Genomic DNA, 13929 nt, shown 5'->3' with positions numbered 1-13929 from the left:
GTGTGTGCGTGCATGTGTGTGTATGTGTGTGCGTGCGCGTGCGTGCGTGAGTGTGTGTATGTGTGTGTAGTTACATAGCCAACGAGTCTTTAGTGGTCAGAGCATAACTGACGTCCGGGCGCATGTCTCACTGTTTTCAATGCCTTTGATTCCAATCAAAATAGGGAATTTTTTTATTTTATGTTCTCAATAAATGTGGATCGGCGTGGTCGGATGGTAGTGCTTACGGCAGCTAACCCCACAGTCTCTAGTTCTGATCCCGGCCTGTAAAGCTCCCGGGCTCGAATCTATAGTCTCCCCTACTACCACCTAGCTTTGATGTGTTCTTGACTCACAATGTGGAAACTAACGCGGTTAGACGAAATGCTGACTACACCATCACCAGGTATGCCGAAATCATTGAGACGAATGAACTTCATTTGCTAATAAGTATTGGGCACGAACTGGAAAAAATAAGATGAATAACTGTTCACTATAACAGAATAGACCATTCTTCTTCTTCTTCGTTCTTAATTATTAGTGTTGAAGGGGATCGAGATTTATCTGCTAGTGGGTTTGAACTCGAGACTTTGTTCGAATTTATCAACCATGAGCTTTTTGCCGACTCGACCACGCCTCCAACACAATTAAGCGTTACGTGTCAACTGGTTATGCGCCATTGACTCCGATTTCAGCCTGCTTTTCTTTTTGGATTTGCTTCCATAGCCTTTGTCCAACCAAGAACAAACTACAAGGCAGCAGTTGTTTAATTTTGGAGTTGTCTCTCCTAGAAGAGTGGCTGTCCCCAGCTAACGAGCCTCATCTGCCCGAGGGTTCGAACTCGAGACTTTTCGGTTTAGCAACCATGAGCTTTACCGACTCGACCACGCCGACCCCTATTGACCATTCGAAATCCACACACATCTCCCCCCCCCCTCCCCCACACACACGTAATGTTTCTTCCCTACTGGTCTATAAATAGCCTACACTACGAAACAGGAAAAAAGAAACTAAAATAAAATTTAAGTGTAGGCGTATTCAAGTACCGCTTGCTGAGTAAACCCAACATATTGTGTATTATGGCACAGGGGAACAGTGGAGTCTATTGCAGCCAAAGCGGCAGCTATATCTACGTAAGTGCGATTAAATAGCATGTGTGAAGCAGTGGCGTCGCTAGGTCGGGTATCACAAGGTGCGCCACATCATGGTGTCACACCTCCCCCTTTTATTTGTCTGTGTAAATGTTGCAGTGGTTGTCACACCCTTCCCCACCCCCCTCTCGATAAAAGCTTTACAGTGTTCACATGTAATACTAAAATGTTTATCTATAATCAGTTGTTAATGCAGCTGTGTGTACCATTGTTTTCTCTATAGTTTGCATGTTTAAGTCTTGGTGTCACCTTCCCCCCTCCCCCTTCCCTTGCAGGGATCGTCATTACGTACTTGAAATATTTTTTTTAATTATAATTAATCATTTTTTGAAACTGGCAAAAAAAAACATATTTATTTTATAAATCTTGCAATTTTATTTGTCTTGGTGTCACACCTCCCTCTAAATGGTGTCACCCGGTGCGGTCCACACCACCCCGCCCCCGCCTCGCGACGCCTCAGGTTTGAAGACACGATTTACACCTATAAAGAAGAGATAATTTGTTTGTTTATAAGTTGATGTTCAACATATGAAATTTGGTGGGTGGGGGGACTATATTTTCGGGAGGAGGGTCGGGGCGACGTGATGCCTGAAAGAAACGAAACTCTGATCAGTTGTCGATGAAGACCAAGCAGCTGGAATGTCATGGACCCTCAACATTGGAGGAATCGATCAAACCCGAGTTTGATAGTTTGATGGAGAGGTGTGGGTTCGTCCCGTTGCTCCACAATGGATAATCAGGAATGATGTTGATGAAAGCATTAACAGCTTCCAATGAAATTCTTTGGATGGCGTTAGGCTGGTAGGTTACGCTATAACTATAAGCAAATAATTGAAAATCTGTTTACATTAAGGCTTTACATCAAGCCGCTTTCAATCTCGCTAACGGTAGGACATAAATGTTGTCATCAGGGGCGGAACTACAGTGCCGCCAGACCCCGCAATGCGGGGGGCCCAGGCCGTTTAGGGGCCATCAGCCCACCATAATCCATTTTTTAATAGTTAAAAAATAATTTTCTTGTAAAAAAGAAACAACAGATCTACTACAGTAGTGATGTTCTACAGTAGCTAACACACGCTGTTTCGTAAAGGAAAAAAAAATATAGGCTACATGAGTTGTAGTGTGAACGATATGCAAACGTTCAAACCACTTCCATGACTTATTTCCCTTTTTTAAATAGTCAAAAATGTGTGTTCTTAAGAAACTTTAAATAGATTTGCACTAAACAAATTAAGAAGCAATTATTACTTCTCTTAAAATATTATTTTTTTAAAATACATAATAACAAATGACATAGTATAAAAAGGAAAAGTATAAAAAAAACTAATAATATAAACACAAATAAACTTCAAAATAAACATAAACCGAGAAACCATTACACATACAAAGCTTTCGTGCTTCATATTCTTTTGATAGCAAACATTATGTCAGACATTCAAATAGAGAAATTCAAAACAGACTAATAGCACTCACAAAAAAAAAAAACTATTCGCGGGATTTTACGATTTGTCTAGTTTCATTACCAGTATCTTGAAGAAAACGCTAGCAAGAAGTTGAGATGCCTAAATCTAAAGAATATCTCAGTTCTTCAGAGTCAGACTCAGGAAGTGGTGATTCTGAGCCTAAGCCAAAGAAAAAGAAGCCAGAGAAAAAAAGAAGCAACCAAAGAAACCAAAGGAAAGAGCGCAGCTAAAAGCAGTGAAGAGAAAAAAGATGGTCCAACTAAAGGATCAGGTGGAGAATTTATGTTTCAGCTAGCTAAGATGAGGTATGCCACAGTGAGTGAGTTCAGAGGCAAAGCAATGGTAGGAATCAGAGAATATTATGAAAAAGATGGAGAACTCCGGCCCGGAAAAAAAGGTATTAGCCTCAGTATAGATCAATGGCAAGCCCTGAAAGATAAAATATCAGAGATTGATGACTGTTTGAAACAGCTCTAAATATTTAAATGTTTCATGTCAATTATTGTGTTTGAGGATTTTCTCAAATTTGCATTTGTGTGAATATGAAAAAGTGTGTTAATGTACTACTGATAACTCTTATTCTTAACTTAAGATATTTGAAAAAGTTAATGGGAATTTCATTCCCTGAAAATTATCTCTTACCATTGAACTACATACATGTTTTATTTTCATATCAAATATTTACCATTTGATTGTGTATAGGTTAGTCTCCTAATAGAAGCTTTTAAAATTCTAATTGGACATAATTTGGTCTCATTTTACGCTAGATATCTTTTGCAAATTTGTAATTGCTGTTGTTTTTGGTATTGTCTTTTTTAATTCATCACTGTTTCACCCATTCATATTTCAACTCTTGTAAGTTTTCTCCACTAAAACATCATCCTAGTCATAAACCACTCATAGACTGTTCAGATATGAATGTATTGAGCTTCCAGACACTATTTTTATTCATTCCTGATTGCCTTTAGCAAAGCCAAGCAAAATTAATTACCTAAATAACTTTTTCCCTTCATCACCATGTGTACAAGTTTTAGAAGATAACAAGTTAGTTTCTTGCATTTCTTTTCATTTACTTAGACTCCTAAAATAAGTTCATCATTTACAAATTCTGATTTACATATTAAAATGTTGTTTATTAGTGATATTGTTGTACTCTGATATATTTGTTTGATGTAATTAAACACTGAATATCTTAAAAAAAAAAAAAAAAAAAAAAAAAAAAAAAACAAAAAAAAAAAAAAAAAAACCCTCACACAAATGATAATAATTTTTAATTTTTGTTCAAATTTCGGGCATATATATATATATATATATATATATATATATATATATATATATATATATATATATATATATATATATATATATATATATATATATATATATATATATATATATATATATATATATATATATATATATATATATATATATATATGGGGCCCAAAAAAAATATTTGCGGGGTGGCCCAATTTTTCTAGTTCCACCACTGGTTGTCATAAGGGCTCCAGCTAGGCTTCAGTTATTATTAGTATATATAGGGTTTAGTAAATCTTCAGTTAGGACTAGGGCTAGTAAGGTTTAGTAAATCTTCAGTTAGGACTAGGGCTAGTAAGGTTTAGTAAATCTTCAGTTAGGACTAGGGCTAGTAAGGTTTAGTAAATCTTCAGTTAGGACTAGGGCTAGTAAGGTTTAGTAAATCTTCAGTTAGGACTAGGGCTAGTAAGGTTTAGTAAATCTTCAGTTAGGACTAGGGCTAGTAAGGTTTAATAACACTTTTAAAAAGTACGCACTTGTTTATGCGAACACAACAGTTTCTTTCAGACATTATTATTCATGACGGAGGGGAGGGGCGGCACTTAAAACTTTCGGGAGAGGCGCTTGAAACTTTCGGGGACAGGGTGTGAGTAGGAGCTGTTTAATTTTGTTTTTTCTATATAAATTGTTTATTTTTCAAAACTTCATCCGAGATTTTGATAGAATCAGTTCTAGAATCTATTCTTATCTAGGCAAATTATTACCAAAAAGGTCGGCCTATTTTTTAAGTAACAAAAGCCATTATATAGATCTATTTGGAAAAAAAAAGTATGTAGATATTTAAAAACCATAAATATAAACCGCATTTATCCAAGTTGGAAAAATTAATTGAATTGGACAAGATAACCGTTCACCTTTGTATAGTTTATGATAATTAATAAAACGCATTGTAATATTTCTAAATGAATTACTACCATCAAACGTTGAATGCGAAACAAAAATTGGGAACATGACGTCAAACAAATGTAGGGCCTATGCGTCATAATTTCCGCTTCCGGGTCTTTGCCATTAGCATTGTAAATTGATTAGGCATTTGATGTTTGTAAGGGATGTCTGTGTTGTGTACTAATATGGCCAAACCCTTTACAAATTTGTGGTGTAATTATTTCTTTAAAAATATACACGCCTTTAACTGTAGCTTAATTCAATAAACGTATTAGTTATAAATCTAAAATAGATTTAATGAGTACAGCACGGTTCACGGTTTGATGATCAATCTGATTCTGAAGTGAATGTCAATGGTTGCTTGATTGAATGAAAGTAAGAATGAGAGTGAGGTGAGCTCACTTGTGACTCACTTTGTTGATTGTTGGGACCGGGGTGAACCGACAAAGTGTTAAAAAATAAACGTAAACATTCCACTACTGTTATTATCATTTATTGTTAGATAATATAATACATTCCTCATTGATAATGGCACACTTTTCTTGTTAAACTTTTCTTGGTCTTAATGATTTTTTTAAAAGGAGTTTAGAGTTTAGACATTTTATAAATTAAAACACGTTTACTTTAGGTCACTTTAGGACATAGTTGTAGTACTACTAGATCTTGATATATTCAGCAGTAGTATTTTTTAAGCTTATGGTCAAAGTTATAGTATAATACAATAATAGTAGTGTGCCTATTGTTCATGATAGCACAGCAAAAGTCTCTGTATTTTTACTCACTTTATTACCAAATTGCAGCAGAAAATATAGACATCTAACCAAAGTACACTGAATTAACCTAATTGGCCTAACCTGTTATTTCATCCCCTGCTACTGTTATACCTACAAGTCTTACATAAGTTTCACTGATAACATGAGAACAATGAGTTTTTTAAAAGTATGATTGATCATACATTTGCAAAATATAGGCCCTGTATAGGCCTACTTATTTAAATGTTGGTCATTTATTAATTTACCCATTAAAGAAGGTTGATGATTTATGTTTTACATTTTTGAAAGTATTGTCATAGTAAGAGTAAGGATAAAATTTATTGCTTTCTGATAGGGCCTATATTCTTACATTTTAGGCTACACTTTTTTAAATTGAGCTTAACCAAATACTTCATTCAGTTCTATCAATCATTTATGGAATTTTGATGAATTCATTTTTAGGGAGATTGATAAATTAAAAAGTATAAGTTCCATGTCTCTTTTCAGGCTGTGACCAAGTGTATCTAGCACTATGGTGTTACAGAGAAAATCAAATTTTTTAGGCTTAAGGGTAGTTGCACGCCACTCGCCAAACATCCCCTATAGTATTGTAAAAAATTAGATATTGTTGGGAAAACTACTAACCGAAAGAAGAAAAATGAAAGGATCTACAATGTATGAGGATGATGGGGATGAGCCATTGGTGCAGCCTAATATCACAAACATGACAGTTTTGAATGTGATGGAGTACAGCTGTTTACAGAACTTTGACACTGTTGCTTGTGTCAGGTAATTATTTTCATTGATCACTGAAAATTATTCCTTAGAATAATCTACCACTAGAAATAGGTGTGGCGGATATTAGTTTCTGTTGATATTTTAGATTAAATTAAATGTGTCTTTTAAAAAAAAAAATTAACAAAAATAGTAATATCATAGTCTTTAGGCCTATGTACTTAAACATTTGCTGTTTTAAATTTTGTCACCTAACTTTTTAACCTGTTAAAATCTTTAGGAGCTGTATCTTAGCAGTGTTAGCCATTTTCACATCCATTCTGTGCGTGGTTAAGATCGTACAACTGCATTTGGCTCATCACCCATCGTGTCATCAGTATGTCATCTTCTATGCTGCTGCACTTGAATGCGCAACTGGGTAAATATTGTTGCTTGGCTTTGTTCAACATTTAAATGTTTAATCAGACACCATATTTAAAGTATACTCATAAAAATTATGAAAAGAATCATTAATATATTCTTTTTTTATTGAAAATAGTACCATTACGCCATAGCTTTCCATAAAAGCAGATAAAGTATTGTTTGTTTTATAAACAGAAAAAGTCTCTATCATTTTTAACACAACACTTTCCAGTCAACTGGATTCAGCGATGCCCTACCATCTCAGTCCTTTTAAAAAATTATTTAGAACCTTAAACTGCCAGATTTACTTTTCTATTTGTCTTCACAGGGGTATACACTGGATATTCTGGAATGTGACTCAACTAGATTTTTTACTCCAGTATATGAAACTGCTTCAGGTGCTTATCATGTGTCATTACTATATCACTTTGGCTATTCGTGCTCTACGGAAAGAAAATCTTGCAGACAGGTGAGTTGGTTTTGGTCAAGTTTTACTCATTGAATAATCAGTTTCTATTTTACATTTTGGTTGGCCCCTTCAGACTATAAATCTTGCAGACAATTAATGCACATTTGAACATTCAGAAACATACTAAATAGTAAAAAGCATGTTTTGAAGTAATTGTGATTGTTAGTTTGCATGCACATACTAAGTTTAAAATCTGAACAAGAGTTAATGTCTTTCTTGGAATCTCTAGCAATTGAGATCACATTGCTATGTATATAACGTTATTCCTTTATTAGATTTATGTACCCATTCCTGTGTATTGCTGTATTGTACTTCACTATCATTACCTCTCTGGGAATCTTCAACACTGAGCCGACCCATGTGGAATGTATTGGTATGTGTATTTTTTTCTTATTACATCATCAACACATATCCAACTCATCTAAGTAATTTCTTGCTTTATGTGTGCAACTATGGACAAAATATCTAGTGAGTTGTGTGTTCAAAACCATGGCGCTCATTTTCCACTGCCATTTTGACTTATTAGTTATGTTTATTTAATATTTAGTTTTGTTTCTTTTTTTTTGTGTGTATTTTTAAACTCAAACCTTAATACATTAGATAGAAGTAACTTATACAAGATTTATTTGGCTTTTGTTTAATAGCCCCCTACTGGCTTGCTCTCTCTGGAGCTGAACTCTTGGTTGTCCAGCTGTTTAGTGTGTCAGGATTCTACATAACCCGACGTCTCAATGAAATCAGCACTCTTGGCTCTGTTCGCTGGTCCCAAAAACGAGACTTGTGGTGGTAAGTTATGGGGTTTCTTTTTGTTTTTTAGGTTCCATGTTAAGAGTAGAAAACATGTTAATTTTTAAAACGGTTTATTTTGGTTATGGTGATTGTTTGCAAATGCTTGGTTAAAAAAAAAAAATTAAGGTAATACAGAGATAATCTCTTCATTTTCAGTATTGTAATTGTCTTTGAACTGTCTGCATTGAGTACATTTGTTTATGATCTGACTCTGCAAATTTGTAAGTTAACTTTGTTAATTAATAATTGGAACAAATATTTTATTATACTTATTTTAAAATGTGAAAAAAATTTTACTTAGATCATTTCAGAAAACCTGATATTACTAATTATTTATTTATAAAATAGCTATATATCAAAGTATATTCTCTAACAGTTCTAATGTGTAAGCCTACTTTCTTAGGTTTTATTACTATAATATTCATGCAGTGTCTAATGGAAGTATAATATTAACAAACATTTTCTGTCTTTTCTTTAGTGGGTGACAGAGAATCTGGATGCAGTGCAATCTTTGTAAGTTTTTGATTATTTTTAATAATAGATTTTTTACTATTGTATTTTTTATAAACTCTTGCGATTGAATCTTTGTAATGATAAACTTATATTTTACATTTGTTGTTTTAGTCCCACCAGCAGGTCATCTACTCCCCTCTTCTTGTCTCTCTCATGGTGAGTCAGAACTTATCTTAGTATGGTTTAAGCTCTTAGTTGCATTTAGCTTTACGTGTTTAATATAGTTAATCAGTTAATGCAATTCTCAGTTGCTGTTTTAGTCCATAACATAGTGGTAATTGTATAATTTTCAAAGTCAAGTCATTAAAGGCATGTTGATTTCTTTACTTAGGTAATTAAACTACTTGTGCCGATATGGGTTATGCTGTTGGTGTTTCAACCTCATGTCACTGCGTCTGAGAAAGATGATTTCTTTCCAGGATATAGCGAAGATGTGGTAAGGTCACAGTTTATTTAAGCATCGACTTCCAAAGTAATGTTTTAATGTATTTATTTATTCTACTAACTAGCAGTTCAACAAAATAACACTGTAATTTTTTTTTCTACTGTAATGTTTTGTTCAAATGAATAATTACCTTCTCGACATTAAGATAATGTATTAAGTGGGTTTAAAAAATGTATACAATCTCTTTAGTTTGAAAGCGCAATTATAAAACTAAAATGGAAGTATTATAAGTAAATGATGCTAAGATTTAACAGTTATGTAGACTTCTGAATTTGTTTTTCAGACGTACGGCTCCATATTTAGTGACGACCAGACCTACAGGCAGTTGTATCAACCCGGCGACAGCTTCTCCTACACCTCCCCAACACCCTCCCCTTCAGGCTCCCCCTCTATGTATGACGCTAGCTTACCTTATGCGTACATAAACCCAGCACTCACCCGCTCTGGACTACAAACCATTGCAGAAGAAAACAACGATGATGGACAAATCCAAAAGAAATCGGTAACAGTTGATTTCTATTCCTGCATTTGTTTTTTAATTCAGGAATAAAGTTAATTAATCATGAGTTTAAATATATACAATATACTCTTCTGTTTATGAGAAATATAAAATTTAAATTTAATCTTTAATGATGTTAAATTTGAATAGGGATTTTAATAAATCTTTAAAAAATGTATTTTCACTTTTCATATTTTTAAATAAATTGTAACTTTCAGGTCAAAACTAACAGGGCAGTCTCACCATTGGCCGAAAGTGCGAGGCCCATTAGAACCCAGGGACAGTTCCAGAGAGGGAAGTTTATCACACGTCTAGTTACCAAGTCAGCCACAGCTGTTGGTGACAATTTCTAGGAAATTTCAGTTGGATCACATTAAACACCAGATGAGCTTTTACGATTAGTTATTCTTTTTAAAATAGAGTTCAGAATTATTAGACAAAACCATTGGGTTTGTGTGAATATCTGCACCCTTTGTATGGTTTGTTGTAGTCATTTTAACAGATGCAACAGCTTGCAGGAAATGATCACTACACTGAGACAATGCAGAGATGGAACTTTTCCTATTTTTTGTATGTTAAGTCCTATTTTCTGTCATGGGAAAAAAATTTCAGGCATTTCTGAGATTTTCTTCTGAAATTTTTTTTTTGCTGTACTATTCCGTTGGAAATGTATTAATTTCCACATGAATTGTTTGAGGCGATGTGGCTAGGTGCCCCATTGCCAGCATAGGATTTCCTTCTAGGTGATTAGTTCCATCTCTGTCTCTGATTTTTAAAGTGATACAAGACCTCATTACATCTTATAGTTGACATTCAGAGTATAATCTAAGGCTGCTAGTTTCTTTTGTAGTGCAAACCTTTTTTTTTCTCTTCTAGTCCATGAGTTGTCTTCTGATGATGCTAAAATGTTTTAGTCTCAACAATGTTGTGGTTGTTTAATTGCTGCATTTATTGACATTTTGGTCATATGGTGAACCTATACATAGCCCTTTTTTTTTTTAAATTAAAAACTACTTAATTTAATTTCAGTTTCATTTTTCTCAGCCATTCCTCATTGTATTAAACCTGCATATGATTCTTTAAATCTCCTTTTATGTAAACTATCCACCCTTGTCCATTTTACAGCACATGAAATTTCTGTATAAGATCACGTTAATACTTCCTGTAGTCAACTTTTAAAGTGCTGTCAGCCATTTCGGTTTTCTTAAATATCATGTTATTGTAACCGTCAGTGTTGATTCTAATGACAGCTCCTAGTTATTTTTTTAGTCCCATTGAAATTTGAGTGATCTTCACCAAGAATAAACAAACTGTTAGTTGGAGATTCTTCTGCTCACAAAAACAATTTGTAAGTCTGCTTTATATCTTAGTTGATCTGGAGTTACCTTGCAAAAACACAAGCTCGATATTTGTTCTGCTTCATATCCTAGTTGTTCTAGAGTTACCTTACAATAACAACTTGTAAGTCTGCTATTCTAGTCATTTCTAGTCATTTCCAATTATTTTGTGAAAATTTGTGTCATAAAAGATTGTACCTGCTTGCTGTGTTTCAAGTCAGCTTTTCATTATTTATTTCTCATGATCTTTTACCCAAGTGTAATCCCAAACTTTATGCTTTTGCATAATGCATATACGCCATATCATGGATCTCTGTGATTTTTATTTTACACATTCAATACTCAAGGTTGTCTTATATTAATTTAAGCATGCTTTTTCAATGTTTTTTTTTTTTTGCTGCTATAGTTATCAATATTTAAATTTTTTGAAGTATATTTTGATGATTTAACAAAATACAATTCAAGATTATTTACTGTGTATGAAATGGTTACATATATATTATGCATAGATGCCCTTGTCGAGTTTGAAATAGATTCTATAAACGTTTCTAAAAGCTGTCCAAATTTTTAGATTTTATGGTTATACAATGTGTATATCTTTACATCATTTCAGTTCCTTTACATTCGTGGCTAGAAATTGTAAAAATTATAGAAAAAAAATCTGTTGGTGATTTTTCTACAATGATCTTTAGCTTGAAAATTTGTGTATGTTGGGTTGTATGTTACTACCATGAACTTTCCTTACTGATTAATGTGTAATGTGAAATTCCTCTGGGTCACAAAGTTAGCTTGTTCTGCTGTTAGATCTAATGAATGTTGTATTTACTTACTATTGTAATATCTGCATTGATATTTATCAGGCTTTAACTGGTAGCTTGAAGAAGGTAATTGTACTTAAGTCATTTCTGTACATCTCACCAGATACTTTTTTTTAAAGTGTGAAATGATTCTCTAATGTTTCATACTCATTGTTATTTATGTGTATTAACATTTTTTTAATGCTTATTGCTTAGTTTTTTTTTATTATTTTTAAACCATACTTGTGCATCAAGTATCAATTAGCACACTCCCAACATTTTTTCCCTGTTCAAAAGTTTTAAGTCTTTATACATCAATTGAGGATAAAGTGTTGAACTGTAAACTTACAGTAATGAATATATCTCAGTATTAATTTCCTTTAAACAGCAGTGAATGTTTTTTACCTTACTGATTTTTAAATGCACTTGTCTATCGACAAGCACTAAATCTTGACATTGTATCAATGCTAATGTAAACTGACATATCAAATCCCTTGTCATCAGATTCATTGGTTCTACTCGCATTATTAATCAAATTTTACCATGTTTTATAAATGTTTATTTAGTTTATTGCAATCAATTTTATCTTTTCTTTTGTCCCTATAAAATATAATTATTATCAACTGGTGTTATTTATATAATTTTACTTCCCTATTATCAAATGTGTCAATTGTTTCATAACCCAACTTAATACACGTTTACCAAATAGACTGTTCAAAATCAGTTTATCCTTACCTATAGTGGTTTGCTCTATCACATGACCACAAGTCACATGATGAGAGTAGATTTGCCCTTGTAACTGTTACTTTCTCACATCATGTTGAAAATTCTTCTGAGATGTTGTTCTAGCTTTATCATCAATTAACAATTTGTAATAAACTACCAGATTTACTGCAAAAACTTTCTGTAGTAGTGATTATTTATATTGTGAGCACCAGTGTTGTTTCAACTCTCAGAGTCATCTCCCAGCAGACATTTGTAGTTAAAATAATCTTCCAGAAGAATTGTCCATTATTTTAAAATTTCCTATTGTGTGTAAATTTTAATGTTTTTATACATATGTCTTGTACATGTTCAGTCTGGTTTAGAGATAGCATTCTTCTTCTATAATAGCTTTAATCTACTTTTCAATATATATTTCAACAAGGCAACATTGGTGGTTGCATCTTTTCATTCGTAAAAAAAAAATTAGCATCTCTTGTAACAATGTTTCTGAATTATATCTTTCTTTACAATTATTCTAGTTCTTATTTTTAACTAACAGCCGATGCAAGTTTTAATGGTGTACATTTGTAACAAAGATTGAACTGTATGGAGGGTATCAGTAAGTCTTTGAGCAATAAGTCTACTGATTTTTTTTTTTACTGGATGAGTTCTGTTGTATTATTTATTAGTTGTTGTGAGATATATATTTTCTGTATTTGTGTGCTGTAATTATTTAAACTCTTGAATGTAAGAACTTTGATGCATGAAATTTATTTTTGTTGTTTTATTTTTTTGTAAATAAATTTGTTTAAAAATTGGGTTTAAAAAAATACAAATGAACAAGTTTTTAGTTAAAATTTTTGTAACTGTTTAAAAAAAATAAGTAAATCTACTTGCTTTTTGTACAAATATATAATTATTATATTATTATTTACATAGTATTAACTATATTAACTTCCAGCCATTCTACAATTTCAGTTCCATAAATTTAAAGAAATTTTTTTACAATTGTAAATGTTGTCTTAAACCTGTGGTTTTGTTTAAATTAACTATATACACTTTTGTTAAGTAAAAGCAAAAAAAAAAAATGTAATCATTGAATATGTTCATAAACTTTTTGATCTGAAGTTAAAGATTGGAAATTGAATGTTTTGATGTAAGAACTGAACAAGCTTGATTTTGTCTGAGTGGTGTTTGATCCTCTAGTTTCAGCACAATTTTTTGCTGTGGAAGCAAAAGCTGGCTAGGTCTAGAAGTTCAGTTGTATTTATATTGTTTCACAACTGATGTAAATATTTCTTTGCACTAGATGTAGACTGTAATCTGTGAAGAGTTTTTTTTTCCCTTCAGATTGGGTGCAAGTTGACTGAATGATTAATTTATTGACATGTTTGCCTCTGTTTCTTTTGGTTAGTTTGTTTATTATCTTTTTATGAATTGATATTAAGAAATATCTACAGCAGTGTACATATGGAAAAGTTTGGTTCTATTTATAGCGCTTGGAATTATTTTACCTCATTTAACATTGTTTGTATAAATTCAATCAATTAGTTTAAGGATATTTAAGTTCACAAAAGTTTTTATGTTACAATACACTAACACCTTATTTATTTTTTAAAAATCCATTAATATTTTATTTACACTAGATATACTTGATTTACACAGGCATTCAAGTTTTAATGAAAACGTAT

General features: G+C 32.5%; 2 protein-coding genes across 5 annotated transcripts; both read left to right on the top strand.

The window, feature by feature from the left end:
* Positions 1-2620: 2620 nt before the first annotated feature.
* LOC131942175 (activated RNA polymerase II transcriptional coactivator p15-like) lies at positions 2621-3782 on the top strand. The gene is given in 2 exon segments (XM_059301904.1): positions 2621-2778; positions 2780-3782. Coding segments are annotated over 2 exon segments (381 nt in total). The 5' UTR covers positions 2621-2688; the 3' UTR covers positions 3071-3782.
* Positions 3783-4470: 688 nt separating this feature from the next.
* On the top strand, positions 4471-12387 carry LOC131942190 (uncharacterized). Of its 4 annotated transcripts, none has more exons than XM_059301923.1 (12): positions 4471-4496; positions 6055-6336; positions 6563-6700; positions 7013-7153; positions 7429-7526; positions 7798-7939; positions 8099-8163; positions 8421-8455; positions 8567-8611; positions 8787-8891; positions 9184-9402; positions 9618-12387. In XM_059301923.1, the coding sequence occupies exons 2-12, from the start codon at positions 6206-6208 to the stop codon at positions 9750-9752; spliced, it is 1254 nt and encodes a 417-aa protein (XP_059157906.1). In that variant the 5' UTR covers positions 4471-4496; positions 6055-6205; the 3' UTR covers positions 9753-12387. The 4 variants fall into 4 exon arrangements, with proteins under 4 accessions (XP_059157906.1, XP_059157903.1, XP_059157904.1 ...); XM_059301920.1 differs by lacking the exon at positions 4471-4496 and adding an exon at positions 4907-4952; XM_059301921.1 differs by lacking the exon at positions 4471-4496 and adding an exon at positions 4926-5008.
* Positions 12388-13929: the final 1542 nt, after the last annotated feature.

Source organism: Physella acuta, unplaced genomic scaffold (genome assembly GCF_028476545.2).
Source record: "Physella acuta isolate Inbredline_101_S28 unplaced genomic scaffold, ASM2847654v3 ptg000393l, whole genome shotgun sequence".
In the NCBI taxonomy this organism is placed as follows: Eukaryota; Metazoa; Mollusca; class Gastropoda; family Physidae; genus Physella; species Physella acuta.
This window is presented reverse-complemented; position numbering and strand designations above follow the sequence as displayed.